The sequence below is a fragment of the Trichomycterus rosablanca genome, chromosome 6, assembly GCF_030014385.1.
Source record: "Trichomycterus rosablanca isolate fTriRos1 chromosome 6, fTriRos1.hap1, whole genome shotgun sequence".
NCBI lineage: Eukaryota > Metazoa > Chordata > Actinopteri > Siluriformes > Trichomycteridae > Trichomycterus > Trichomycterus rosablanca.
Window position 1 is genome coordinate 23,504,112 of NC_085993.1, and position 15,663 is coordinate 23,519,774.

Here is a 15,663-nt window from a genome sequence, read left to right on the forward strand (position 1 = left end):
CTTATAACAAATAACAGATTCTTGTTTTTATTATATTTTACAAAATGATTTCTGGGAATTGGGTTTGTAATGGAACAAGCTGTCAGGGATGATAACCATGTGTGGTAACAACGGTTTTACCATCCTGCGGTAAATAAACTAAGGAATGAGTAAAGCATACTTTTCAATACTTAAACTATTGTTTATTTTAAATACAGATTATTATGGTAAAAACATTTCATATTCACACGTAAATATCATACTTCCAGCGCCTTTTAATAGAACGCACGCGCAATTATAATAGCACCGAGGCGCGCGCCCGGTAGTTCGCGCGTGCGCAATAGTTTACCGAGTTTCAGCTGGTCGGTGGGAATAAATGAATGGACTGGACAAATAATCCAAGGCATAAAGAGTCTATAAAGGGCAACAATAGACGTGAACTGGAGGATTTTGAGGGCCAGTTGTTGGGGAGACAGTCATGGCGGGGGTGGGAGCGAAGGGGAAAAGGACTGGGCTCCCGCGGTTGTGTTGGAAAACCTGCTATTTTCACGCAGTGTTTTGGGTGCTGTCTGTGTGCGGAGAGGAGAGAAGCTTCGTTGTTGAGGTGAGTGGGAGAGAAAAACAGCTCTCTGCGCATTCTGCACTCACCACACGGCTGCCTTCTTTTATTTACAGCTATCTCTAAGAACCCGACATTCAATAAATAAATACATCTAAATCAATCCTGTATTGTATTTATATAATAACCTGGAAAATGCGCGGTGATGCCTGTTATATACAGCTTGTATCTCATCTGTTTGTATTGTATTGTACTGTACATCATGGTACAGAGGTAAAACCTATTCTATTAAACAAACATATAGACATTAACCAACGTACCAACTGAGTAAACACACAAACATACACAAATGTTTGAAAAACAAGTGAGATTTTGTGCTTATTGTCGAACTGTTTAATGTTATTTTCTTATTTACCATAGACAGCAGCTGGATGCGCACTACATTCACATAGTGATAGCCTATCATAAAAATGCCCTTATTCCCCTTTCTGCCAAAGCTACTTTTTAGAGTATATTTGTATTTTTCACTATTATTGTAAGACATTACATTTGCATTTCCCTAAAAAAAAAATTTTGTACATATAATGGTCTCTTTTTACTGGATAAATGTGTTAGAATAGATTTGTAATGTCGATGTTATAAATATAATACGTTTTATATATATATATATATATATATATATACTTTGAAGCCTTCGACTCCGATGATGTGTACAATTTATTTTAGTGTTTGATGTTTACAGTTTGTATTACAGTTTGTACAATACGTTACAGGGTTGTATTTTGTATTTTATATACAGTAATATTGTTGCTTGTTCTAAAAACATAATAAATAAATGGAATACGTATTGTTTTGGGCTACCAGTATGACCTGCAGGGTGTAAATTGTATTTGAGATCAGATATCAGTTCTTTTATTGAATAATTAAACCATATACACAAGGTTATTCGGTTAATTTAATGTAAAAGAGAATACACAGTGTGTTTTTCGTTGTGTGGGACAGTGTTGTTGTGTCCGTTCTAAATATATCCTTCATAATTTATACCGATGGTGCGGTTGCGCCGACGCTGCTGGGCTGCGTCCCAATTCACCATTACTGTACTGGATGACAAAACAGCGTGCTACCTTTATGGCGCCCTGCTGTCTTTGATTACTGATACTTAACCCCTTTAAACAGCCGTATTTTTAACCAATAACCATTATAAATGATGAAATAGTTTTGTTGTTGCTGTGCTAAACAATAAAATATAAATTTTTCTGGTGTATTTGTGGAGCAGAAAATTGAGCTATAGACAAGCTTGTTATTGTTTGTTGCTGGTGCTGCTGTGTTTTGCAGAATGACACCTAGGAGACGTCACTACTTCCGGTTTCATGAACACAGTTGATATTTATTAATTTATTACTTACATATTTGTATTACTTATTCATTTCCACTAAACGCTTTATCCAGTTTAGGGTTGCCATGACTACAGTACGTAACTTGGTGCAAGGCAGGGACACACCCTGGACAGGGCATCAATCTGTTGCTCACACTTTCACAATCACTGACTGATCACTTACACTTAAACACACCTCTATCAGCAGTTTTTAGAAGGCAGATGACCTCCTGCATGTTTTTGTTTTGTTGTGAGGTGAGAGGAAACTGGACAACCTGAAGAAACTAGGACAGGTGCCAAGAGACACAGGTCAGGAACAAATTTAGGTCACCAGATCCATTTGGCAGCCCCTCTGCCAGTCGTGCTACCATGCCACCACATTACTGACAGGTGGCTATATTTCTTTAAAGTAACCTTTCGAAATATTGACACCCTTGGCAAAGGTAGAAGTTATTAGCTCAGTCTTACAAAGACAATATGAAAATGTGTCTTTTAAATAAAGTACAGTAGACCCTTGACTTACGAATTTAATTGGTTCCGAAAGGGCTGTTCTTAAGTCAAAATGTTCGTTAGTTAAACCTATTTTTCCCATAAGAAATCATGTAAATAGAATTAATCCGTGCCAGACCTCCCAAACCACCCCCTTACCTAACCTTTCTAATGTCTTAAATGGTCTTTTTTGTTATAAATACGTATAAATATGTATATTTCCCTTAAATCTTAAATTATAGAATAGATATTCCTGTAATAAACAATAATAAACAACAATACACAGTAGTACTGTACATAAAACACATACATCACATTTCAGTACAGTACGTGTGCTGTACCATAAACCATAATACATTTTCTTCTTCTTTATAAAATGTATCTACCAAAAACAGCAATAACTCTCATATTTCTCTATTATTTCCTTCTTTATTTCAATAGTGTTGTATTTTGTAATTGCACGAAAGAAAGAATACTTTACTCAGTGATTTCCTTCTTCTCTCTTACTCACTGTCCCCTCTGTCTGATACACAGTGACAGCTCCTGGCAGGAGTAATTATACAACAACAGATAGTAATAGATTTTTTCAATTTTTCACCACTACACTTTCTGTGCAGCTTCTTTGAGGCCATTTTAATATTGGATATTACTGAAAAAACACTGTCCGCTCTCCGCTCACTGTATATATATACAGTGGGGCCAAAAAAGTATTTAGTCAGCCACTGATTGTGCAAGTTCTCCTACTTAGAAAGATGAGAGAGGTCTGTAATTTTCATCATAGGTACACTTCAACTATGAGAGACAAAATGAGAAAAAAAAATCCAGGAAATCACATTGTAGAATTTTTAAAGAATTTATTTGTAAATTATGGTGGAAAATAAGTATTTGGTTACCCACAAACAAGCAAGATTTCTGGCTCTCACAGACCTGTAACTTCTTCTTTAAGAAGCTCTTCTGTCCTCCACTCGTTACCTGTATTAATGGCACCTGTTTGACCTCGTTATCTGTATAAAAGACACCTGTCCACAGCCTCAAACAGTCAGACTCCAAACTCAACCATGGCCAAGACCAAAGAAAATTGTAGACCTGCACCAGGCTGGGAAGAGTGAATCTACAATAGGCAAGCAGGTTGGTGTGAATAAATCAACTGTGGGAGCAATTGTAAGAAAATGGAAGACATACAAGACCATTGCTAATCTCCCTCGATCTGGGGCTCATCCTGTGGGGTCAAAATGATCATGAGAACGGTGAGCAAAAATGCCAGAACTACACGGAGGGACCTGATGAATGACCTGCAGAGAGCTGGGATCAAAGTAACAAAGGCTACCATCAGTAACACACTACGCCGAGAGGGACTCAAATCCTGCAGTGCCAGGTGTGTCCCCCTGCTTAAGCCAGTACATGTCCAGGCCCGTCTGAAGTTTGTCAGAGAGCATATGGATGATCCAGAAGAGGATTGGGAGAATATCATGTGGTCAGATGAAACCAAAATGGAACTTTTTGGTAAAAACTCAATTCGTTGTGTTTGGAGGAAGCAGAATGCTGAGTTGCACCATACCTACTGTGAAGCATGGGGGTGGAAACATCATGCTTTGGGGCTGTTTTTCTGCAAAGGGGACAGGACGACTGATCCGTGTTAAGGGAAGAATGAACGGGGCCATGTATCGTGAGATTTTAAGCCAAAACCTCTTTCCATCAGTGAGAGCATTGAAGATGGAACGTGGCTGGGTCTTCCAGCATGACAATGATCCCAAACACACCGCTCGGGCAACAAAGGAGTGGCTCCGTAAAAAGCATTTCAAGGTCCTGGAGTGGCCTAGCCAGTCTCCAGACCTCAACCACATAGAAAATTTGTTGAGGGTGTTGAAAGTCCGTGTTGCCCCAAAACATCACTGCTCTAGAGGAGATCTGCATGGAGGAATGGGCCAAAATACCAGCTACAGTGTGTGCAAACCTGGTGAAGACTTACAGGAACGTTTGACCTCTGTCATTGCCAACAAAGGTTATGTTACAAAGTATTGAGTTGAACTTTTGTTATTGACCAAATACTTATTTTCCACCTTAATTTACAAATAAATTCTTTAAAAATCTTACAATGTGATTTCCTGGATTTTTTTTTCTCATTTTGTCTCTCATAGTTGAAGTGTACCTATGATGAAAATTACAGACCTCTCTCATCTTTCTAAGTAGGAGAACCTGCACAGTCAGTGGCTGACTAAATACTTTTTGGCCCCACTGTATATATATATATATATATAGAGAGAGAGAGAGAGAGAGAGAGAGAGAGACAGTCTGAGTCAACTTGTTCGAGACGTCACATGTTTTGCGAATTTCGGTTCGTAATCTGAAATTTGTTTGTACATTAAGTTGAAAAAGATCGTTCGTAACCCAAAATGTTCGTATGGTAAACCGTTCGTAACCCAAGTATCTACTGTAATTGATTAAAATGTAAATGTAAATGATGGAAATGGAAAATGCTGTTGCCAAACAGTTTTGTTTTTGTTGTTGTTTTTTTTAAAGATAGTTTTCTCTGTACTGCTTCATTTTGTAGCTTTTATCACTTTATTTCAGACCTTTAGGTGGCTAACGTGTGATGAAGGTTTGTGGTGGTTGGGTTGTAAAATGATAAAGAAAATAATAAATGAAAATATTTCAAATTCAAAAGAATTCAAGAGACGCTTAATTGTTATTTCAGCTGTAAATGAGTACATATTGAAACAAAACAAAAATTTTTCACAACCAGGGTGCAACACAGAACACAAGTGCAAACAAGACAATATACACAGTGCAGATTAAAAAAAACAGTACTATAAATACAGTAACTACAATAACTACAAGGCACATTCTGCCTAAAAGGTGAGGGGACGGAACCAAAGACAATACAGGACAAAAGACAAGTGTAGTGTTGGCCAGTACATGGCACTGAGTAAATATCAAGGCAGTTATATTAAAGAATTGTGCAGAAATGCAAAATTGTGCAAAATGCAATACTGTGCAAAGATGCAAGTAATAATACAGTCACTGAGTAGTCAAATGTGTTTTTAGAGCTGTCAGAGTCCAGGGAGCAAGACTTTGTCAGCTGTGTGTGTGTGTGTGTCCATGTATGAGTGTGTGCGTAAGTGTCCATGTCCATCAGTTCAGGCTTGAGTTGAGGAGTCTGATGGCTTGTGGAAAAAAACTGTTGCAGTCCAGCAAGCACAGGAAAGTGAAAAGTCAGTGTGATTAGTGTGAAGAGTCCTCCACAATGCTGAGAGCTTTGCGCATGCAGCATTTGTTGTAATTGTCTGTGAGAGATGGAAGAGACACCCCAATGATCTTCTCAGCTGTCCTTACTATTTGCTGGAGAGTCTTGTGGTCGGATACAATGCAATTCCCAAACCAGACAGTGATGCAGCTACTCAGGATGCTCTCAATAGTTCTTGTGTAGAATGTGGTGAGGATGGGAGGTGGTAGATAAGCTTTCCTCAGTCTTCTTAGAAAGTAGAGATTCTGTTGGGCTTTCCTGGTAATGGAGCTGGTGTTGAGGGTCCAGGTGAGGTTCTCCGCCAGGTGAACACCAGGGAATTTAGTGCTCTTGATCTTCTTGGAGGAGCCGACTAGTTCTCTGTTGTGTCATTGCTGTACAATTATGAGTCAGTAAAGTTAACAGCAATGGACTGAGCATGCAGCCCTGAGAAGCTCCGGTGCTCAGTGTGGTGGTGCTGGAGTTGTTAATACCAATCCGGACAGACTGAGGTCTCCCAGTTAAGAACTCCAAGATCCAGTTGCAGAGAGAGGTGTTTAGGCCCAGCAAACTCAGCTTTCCAATCAGGTGCTAATGAATGATGGTGTTGAATGCTGAGTTTATAAAGTCTATAAACAGCATTCTAACATATGTGTCCTTTTGTCTGGATGTGTAAGAGCCAGATGAAGTGTGGTGACTTTGGGTTGTCAGCTGAGTGGTTGAAACTATATACTAACTGCAGTGGGTCAATTGAGGGGGACAGCAGGATCTTAATATGCCTCATGACAAGCTTCTCAAAGCATTTCATGACAATGGGCAATATATGCATACATACAATGTAGGTGAAGCACATTATACGAAGATGTTAGTGTCAAGTAATGCACAGCATTTTCTAAAATGTCAAAACCATGTCAGAAGATTGAATGCTGTGTTCTTAAATCATGAATAGCTTAAGTCTTAACATTCATTAATATTACATAACTTAACTAAGCAGTTAGCTGTCAGTAGAATCCAGATATACCTGAGTGTACCTGAGTGTACATAATATATGGTATTATTAGAATATGAGGCTGAGTTAACAGTTAAAAAATATTAAAATTTTTAGCATCTAGCAGGCACTCTCTATCAAATATGACTAACAGTTGGGATCTAATGCAGCTAGGTGTCTTGTTAAGGGACCCAGCAGTGCCATCTAGGCAGTTATGGGGTTCAAACCAGCAACTCTCTTGATTACTAGTCCAGTGCCTTATCCTCAATTTATTCAGCATTAGTGCTTTTTAACACATGCTTTAGTAAGGAATTTAAGAATTGGAAAAGATCATGAATAAAGTGGAACTGATACGAAATTTTATTTTAAAAAAATTACATACAGTATATTATATATTTTTAAATCAAAAATACAATCCAAAAATCTAAATAAAAGACAAAAACAGTATTATAAGGATAATATGAAGCAGGTACAGTGTATCACAAAAGTGAGTACACCCCTCACATTTCTGCAGATATTTAAGTATATCTTTTCATGGGACAACACTGACAAAATGACACTTTGACACAATGAAAAGTAGTCTGTGTGCAGCTTATATAACAGTGTAAATTTATTCTTCCCTCAAAATAACTCAATATACAGCCATTAATGTCTAAACCACCGGCAACAAAAGTGAGTACACCCCTTAGTGAAAGTTCCTGAAGTGTCAATATTTTGTGTGGCCACCATTATTTCCCAGAACTTCCTTAACTCTCCTGGGCATGTAGTTTACCAGAGCTTCACAGGTTGCCACTGGAATGCTTTTCCACTCCTCCATGACGACATCACGGAGCTGGCGGATATTCGAGACTTTGCGCTCCTCCACCTTCCGCTTGAGGATGCCCCAAAGATGTTCTATTGGGTTTAGGTCTGGAGACATGCTTGGCCAGTCCATCACCTTTACCCTCAGCCTCTTCAATAAAGCAGTGGTCGTCTTAGAGGTGTGTTTGGGGTCATTATCATGCTGGAACACTGCCCTGCGACCCAGTTTCCGGAGGGAGGGGATCATGCTCTGCTTCAGTATTTCACAGTACATATTGGAGTTCATGTGTCCCTCAATGAAATGTAACTCCCCAACACCTGCTGCACTCATGCAGCCCCACACCATGGCATTCCCACCACCATGCTTGACTGTAGGCATGACACACTTATCTTTGTACTCCTCACCTGATTGCCGCCACACATGCTTGAGACCATCTGAACCAAACAAATTAATCTTGGTCTCATCAGACCATAGGACATGGTTCCAGTAATCCATGTCCTTTGTTGACATGTCTTCAGCAAACTGTTTGCGGGCTTTCTTGTGTAGAGACTTCAGAAGAGGCTTCCTTCTGGGGTGACAGCCATGCAGACCAATTTGATGTAGTGTGCGGCGTATGGTCTGAGCACTGACAGGCTGACCCCCCACCTTTTCAATCTCTGCAGCAATGCTGACAGCACTCCTGCGCCTATCTTTCAAAGACAGCAGTTGGATGTCACGCTGAGCACGTGCACTCAGCTTCTTTGGACGACCAACGCGAGGTCTGTTCTGAGTGGACCCTGCTCTTTTAAAACGCTGGATGATCTTGGCCACTGTGCTGCAGCTCAGTTTCAGGGTGTTGGCAATCTTCTTGTAGCCTTGGCCATCTTCATGTAGCGCAACAATTCGTCTTTTAAGATCCTCAGAGAGTTATTTGCCATGAGGTGCCATGTTGGAACTTTCAGTGACCAGTATGAGAGAGTGTGAGAGCTGTACTACTAAATTGAACACACCTGCTCCCTATGCACACCTGAGACCTAGTAACACTAACGAGTCACATGACATTTTGGAAGGAAAATGACAAGCAGTGCTCAATTTGGACATTTAGGGGTGTAGTCTCTTAGGGGTGTACTCACTTTTGTTGCCGGTGGTTTAGACATTAATGGCTGTATATTGACTTATTTTGAGGGAAGAATAAATTTACACTGTTATATAAGCTGCACACAGACTACTTTTCATTGTGTCAAAGTGTCATTTTGTCAGTGTTGTCCCATGAAAAGATATACTTAAATATCTGCAGAAATGTGAGGGGTGTACTCACTTTTGTGATACACTGTATCTGCTGACTGCCTGTCTCCCTTTATGCCTTCATCAATTTGCTAAAATCAATCTTTAATTGGAGGCTTTTATAATTATATTTAGTTATTTTAGTTATATACTTTGACCAAAGATGCTCAGTATCACAAAAGTGACTCTCCCTGCGTACCTGAAAACTTTAAAGTATCATGTTTGGCACTGAAAATACATCATTAGCACTTTAAAAAGTGTTTAAACAAAGAGACATATAAAATGAAACAGAACAGTAATATTACAGATGGTCCATGTTGGGATTGGCAGATTTTGATGAGCCAGTTGTCTGGTTTTGCCATTTTCAGTAGTGCCATCCTGTTAAAGCTGAGAAAACATGATGAGGTGTTAGGTCTATGTTAACAAATTGTACATTTTAGTAGGCTTTTTGCAGCTCTGCAGTACTTATTTTTCTTTTAATGTCATATGGTGTTTGGACAATTATTCATGTTTACTAGTGGTTGAGGGTGTTAAGTGAGACTTATAAATAAATTACTGATGATGTTCTGGACTGACCACATTTCTTGTAATAGTATTACAGTGTAAAAATCATTTTAATTAATAAACTGCCACCTTAAAGAAAGGTTCTTGTACACAAGATGCTTCTAATTGGAAATTGTCAAATTGTCACAGCAACAGCTGTATAATTAGTTATGACATGAGTTCTTCAAATATTATTGCTGTTTTATACACTGATCAGCCATAACATTAAAACCACCTCCTTGTTTCTACACTCACTGTCATCAGCTCCACTTACCATATAGAAGCACTTTGTAGTTCTACAATTACTGACTGTAGTCCATCTGTTACTTTGCATAATTTTTTAGCCCCCTTTTGTGCTGTTCCTCAATGGTCAGGACCCCCACAGAGTAGGTATTATTTAGGTGGTGGATCATTCTCAGCACTGCAGTGATACTGACATGGTAGTGGTGTGTTAGAGTGTGTTGTGCTGGTATGAGTGGATCAGACACAGCAGCACTGCTGGAGTTTTTAAACACCTCACTGTCACTGCTGGACTGAGAATAGTCCACCAACCAAAAATATCCAGCCAACAGCGTCCTGTGACCACTAATAAAGGTCTAGAAGATGACCAACTTAAACAGCAGCAATAGATGAGCGATCGTCTCTGAATTTACATCTACTAGGTGGACCAACTAAGTAGGAGTGTCTAACAGAGTGGACAGTGAGTGGACACGGTATTTTAAAACTCCAGCAGCGCTGCTGTGTCTGATCTACTCATACCAGCACAACACACACTAACACACCACCACCATGTCAGTATCACTGCAGTGCTGAGAATGATCCACCACCTAAATAATACCTACTCTGTGGTGGTCCTGGGAGAGTCCTGACCATTGAACAAGAGCATGAAAGGGGGCTAACAAAACATGTAGAGAAACAGATGGACTACAGTCAGTAATTGTAGAACTACAAAGTGCTTCTATATGGTAAGTGGAGCTGATAAAATGGACAGTGAGTGTAGGAACAAGGAGGTGGTTTTAATGTTATGGCTGATCAGTGTATCTGTAATGAGACTTCTCAACAGTCTGTGGTCGCCATTTTTTAATTCTTCTCTTCATGATGCTCTTTACATTTTCAGTAAGAAACAGATCTGGACTGTTGGCACACACACTGTGGATCTGTCTGAAAACCTATTGAGCTCTCTGCATGCACAGCATTTACATCATCCTATGTGCACTCCCAAGAAGAAGGCTGTGGGATTTCTAAAATGCTTTAAAATGCTGCCCACTAAGGTGCCTTAATTTAAAGCGATAAAGTGACTGTATATCGAGGGAAATTCTCATGGATTTTTAATTGCCATAAAAGTGTACAAGTGTAATTTATTTGCAAGTTCGTGCTTGTCAGTGAGTAATTTAACTGTTTTAACGAAGCATCACTGTTGTAGCGCCATGCAGAATGAGACCTGCCATTGTCTTGCTGAAATAACCATGTACTTCCATGGAAAAGCACGCGTCTCTCTCAATACAGTGTATCACAAAAGTGAGTACACCCCTCACATTTCTGCAAATATTTCATTATATCTTTTCATGGGACAACACTATAGACATGAAACTTGGATATAACTTAGAGTAGTCAGTGTACAGCTTGTATAGCAGTGTAGATTTACTGTCTTCTGAAAATAACTCAACACACAGCCATTAATGTCTAAATGGCTGGCAACATAAGTGAGTACACCCCACAGTGAACATGTCCAAATTGTGCCCAAATGTGTCGTTGTCCCTCCCTGGTGTCATGTGTCAAGGTCCCAGGTGTAAATGGGGAGCAGGGCGCACAAGGAAGCCCGCAAACAGTTTGCTGAAGACAAGCAGTCCAAGAACATGGATTACTGGAATGCCCTGTGGTCTGACGAGACCAAGATAAACTTGTTTGGCTCAGATGGTGTCCAGCATGTGTGGCGGCGCCCTGGTGAGAAGTACCAAGACAACTGTATCTTGCCTACAGTCAAGCATGGTGGTGGTAGCATCATGGTCTTGGGCTGCATGAGTGTTGCTGGCACTGGGGAGCTGCAGTTCATTGAGGGAAACATGAATTCCAACATGTACTGTGACATTCTGAAACAGAGCATGATCCCCTCCCTTCGAAAACTGACACAGCAACAAACAAACACAACCTCCAAGATGACAACTGCCTTGCTGAGGAAGCTGAAGGTAAAGGTGATGGACTAAACCCAATTGAGCACCTGTGGCGCATCCTCAAGTGGAAGGTGGAGGAGTTCAAGGTGTCTAACATCCACCAGCTCCGTGATGTCATCATGGAGGAGTGGAAGAGGATTCCAGTAGCAACCTGTGCAGCTCTGGTGAATTCCATGCCCAGGAGGGTTAAGGCAGTGCTGGATAATAATGGTGGTCACACAAAATATTGACACTTTGGGCACAATTTGGACATGTTCACTGTGGGGTGTACTCACTTATGTTGCCAGCCATTTAGACATTAATGGCTGTGTGTTGAGTTATTTTCAGAAGACAGTAAATCTACACTGCTATACAAGTTGTACACTGACTACTCTAACTTATATCCAAGTTTTATTTCTATAGTGTTGTCCCATGAAAAGATATAATAAAATATTTGCATAAATGTGAGGGGTGTACTCACTTTTGTGATACACTGTATATCTCAATATATGGTATCTTTACACATATGAAGGTCACTTATGCCAAGGGCACTGATGCACCCCATTACCATGACAGAAAATCTGGGTGGTCTTTTTGTTCTGCTACCCTATCCACTTTTTTTATTTGCATATTCTAAAATTGGATATACTCAGTTTGCCATTGTGAGATGCGAGTTGGTAGCACAACACCCTCTTTGGCTTTGAAGGCTCCTCCCGCGAGATTTACACTGTCTGCTGTATTTTTCCATAGTCAGTTCTTACAGTGAGTCTTAGCAGATAGCAAGGATCATGCTTCTGTTTTTTTTGTTCCTGCACCTTAAGCATACATCAGAAATTGCTCTTTCTCTCTCTGATATGGCCAGTTGTGTCTATTATATAGCCAGCCATACGAGTGGCACTGATGTGACTAAGTTAAGACTTTGTTTCAGGGTTTGTGGATTAGTGTATTAGATTTTACACTTTTAATGATTCCTAATGACAATAAGAAATATGGTACTTGGGGATTTTTTTGTGTTGTACTTGGGTGTGTTCTCTTGATATGGAAACAGGATTCTTCAAAACCTTCAATTAAGGTTTTGTAATAAATGTTTTGATAACATTAACAAAAAGCTTGTCATGAATAAATAAAGTAAAAATAAATTTAAAAGTCAGTTATTTTTCTTAATTGCGTTTAAGGTAACTTACAATGTTTCTGTTTTGCAGGTGTCACAGGCATTTTTCTCAAGTTTTGTCCATGTGTAGTGTGGCAGCGTTCTGTTTTTGTTTTGTTTTTTGTCACTATTAGTTTTCTGAGTTCCTTTGTCTGGTTCCTGAGGTGAGGGTTTAAATTGTACTAGCTGGTGCTTTTGTACCAGGGATTTTTGTGTTTCCTAGCAATCATGTCATGGAGTGCTATATTTCTGCTCCAGTAATGTGGTCAAATTTGTTTTCTATTCTTAATGGAATGCGATGTTAACTTTACACCAAATGTAACAGGATCTGTGTCTTCCAAAAAGTTTCACAGTTGACTCATCAGTTCTCAGAATACTATCAAATTACAGCTACAGCTAATGAGAATGCAAGATAGTGCAGTGAAAGTGAGGGGAAACCTGGGGGAGGAGTTGCAAATTTTATCAAGCATGGCTACAGAAAAATATAGTTTCTATCAGAGTAAATCAGCATACACACAAGCTTTACAGTATTTGTGACCTACTCATCCATACCAAACTATAACACCTATGTTTTCATTGCAAAAATATTCATTTACCTTCCTAACAGACCATCCTTGCTGGCTGTGCAGCCAAATCAGAGCACAAACAACTAGGATCGCTCGCTTCTTGCCAACATCCATTTTTGGAAGGAAAACACTCGTCTCACACATGGCATCATTATACCTCTTGTCATTTTTTTCGTGTGTGTTTATGTAACAAAACGTAGATTGGGAGACCAGACAGACTCATCCGTGATTCCTTTTGGTGATTGTAAAGTGTGTGACCCCCTATCATCGATCAGTCGTGTAGTGTGAAAAACGACAATGACTTAAAAGACTCCCGATTACAAGAGATCAAGTTGTGTAGTGTGAACTGTACAGCAATCTGAACACTTTGAAAGTCATGTAGCATGAACTTAGCATTAGGCGTCTAAGGTGGTATAGGCGCTGACAGGCCTTCTTAGCCAGAGTGGTAGTGTGGGAAGACCATAAACAGTCTTTTGAGACCATCTAGGCTCTCGACTACAGTCCCGTTAAGCCAAACAGGGTAGTGGTTTCTCTCCTGCTTCCTGCTGCAGTCCACTGTCAGCTCCTTTGTCTTGCTGACTTGGAGGAGAAGATTGTTTCCTGGCACCAGTGTTTCAGGTGTATCTCCTCCAGGTAGGCCCTCTCGTCATTATCAGAGATCAGGCCCACCACAAGAGTGTCATCAGCAAATTTGGTGGCATTGGTGGTAGAGCTGGAAGTGCCCAGGCAGTCATAGGTTTACATACATACACTATGGGTCTCAGGACACAGCCCTGGGAAGCACCTGTGGTGAGGATGAGGGTGAATGAAACATGTTTGCTTGTGGTCTGTCTGTAAGAAAGACAGAGAATCAGAGACATAGGATGGATGTAGTCCCAGGTTCTCTAACTTGATGGTTAGTTTGGAGGGGTTTCCAGGTATGTTAGTGTTGTGTGGAGCAGGTAAGTGATGGCATCATTAGTAGAGCGGTTGTGGTGGTATGCAAAATTTGGAAAGTCCATGGGGTCTGGAAGTTAGGAGGTGATGAAGTCTTAGATGAGCCTTTAAAGGCACTTCATCTTGACTAATGTTAGGGCTGCTGGGCGAAAATCATTTAAGCTGGGATTTCTTTGGGACAGAAACAATTATGGGTTGTCTAAAGCATGTTGGTACAATGCACTTGGTCATGCACAGAATGCAACCTGGTCTGCTTAGGCTTTGACAACTTGGCCGGTGTTCACCCTCCTAAAAGCGTTCAGTACATCACTCTCATTGATGAAGAGGGCTCTCTGCATTCTGACATGCTCCATGTGCATGCCGATTGCACCGGTAGCACTGTTGGCATAGCCAATGCTGTTAGCATTGCTAACATAGCATTGCCGGCTGCAGCCTTGAAGCGAGCATTGACTTAAACTGAATTTCTTTGACAGGGTTCCAGAACCACTTTGCTGAATCTGTAATTTTATTTTCCTCCCGTAGAATTGCTTCACCTCCTTCACTGCCCTGTATACTCCGTATGATGCAGCCTTGTACTTGTCCATGTTCCTGCTAATAAGCCCTGCATTGTAGGCAGCCATGCTAGATGGCATTGCAGATGGTTTTATCCACCCCAGGGTTATCGTTTGGAAAATATTTGATGATTGCTTTTGGAACAAATCGTCTACCAATCTCTTAGCAAATCCCACAACCGCTTCTGTGAATTCACTGATGTCATTAGCAGAGCTCTGTTGAAACATGTCCCAGTCTGCTTCATCCAGAGCGTCCTGTAAGGCAGCCACCGATTGGTCCGTCCAGCATGTGACCTCCATCTAGACCAGGGGTGGGCAATTAAATTTTCCAAGGGGCCACATAAGAAACTGGGACTGTTGTGGAGGGCCGGACCAATAAGGGGAACTAAATTCTGCTCAATATTAATTTTATCTCTTTATTTACATTTACATTACATTTTCAGCATTTATCTAAATTGATTTACAATATAGTTACATTATACAGTCTGAGCAATTGAGGGTTAAGGGCCTTGCTCAAGGGCCCAACAGCAGCAACCTGGCAGTGGTGTGGCTTGAACCAGCAACCTTCTAATTACTAGTCCACTAACCACTAGGCTACAACTGCCCACTCATTATAAAAAGCAGTAAATTGTACAGTTCTAATAAGCTGTTAATGTTTAGATGTTACAATCAGAAAATTAGAAGTAGGCAGAGTAAAAACATCAACATTATTTTACTATTTAAACAAACAAATGCAAAAAAAAACAAAAAAGCAAATGTGAACAAAATGTGCAGGTTTTTAAACTTTACACTATTTTGTTTTGAGTCTAATGAGTCTCATTTGTTTTTCTGTCCTTTGTTATTGTTGGATATTATTTTTAAAATCACAAAGCTGGTCCTGACTGCTTCAGTTCTGGATGTGTTAAACTTTATAAAACTGTCCTTGTTGCTTTTGCAGTATAGTTAGAGAAGCTTCAGGTGTGATGCTCTGCATCGTTCATGTTCTTATATTTCTGTGTAGTACCGTAACAGAGCCTAAATTCTGATCCTTAACCAGCGTTACATCTGACTTCAGAACTTCATGTCTTGTTAAAAACTCCACCGTCAGTC

At 40.1% G+C, this 15,663-nt stretch overlaps 1 protein-coding gene across 1 annotated transcript in view; it reads left to right on the top strand.

Annotated features, from left to right (window-relative positions):
* The first annotated feature begins 457 nt into the window (after positions 1 to 457).
* mmp24 (matrix metallopeptidase 24) overlaps positions 458 to 15,663 on the top strand; it is a 46,151-nt gene continuing 30,945 nt past the window's right edge. The window contains exon 1 of the mRNA XM_062997556.1: positions 458 to 583. Coding sequence (XP_062853626.1) covers positions 458 to 583 — 126 coding nt within the window. The remainder of the gene's footprint in view (positions 584 to 15,663) is intronic.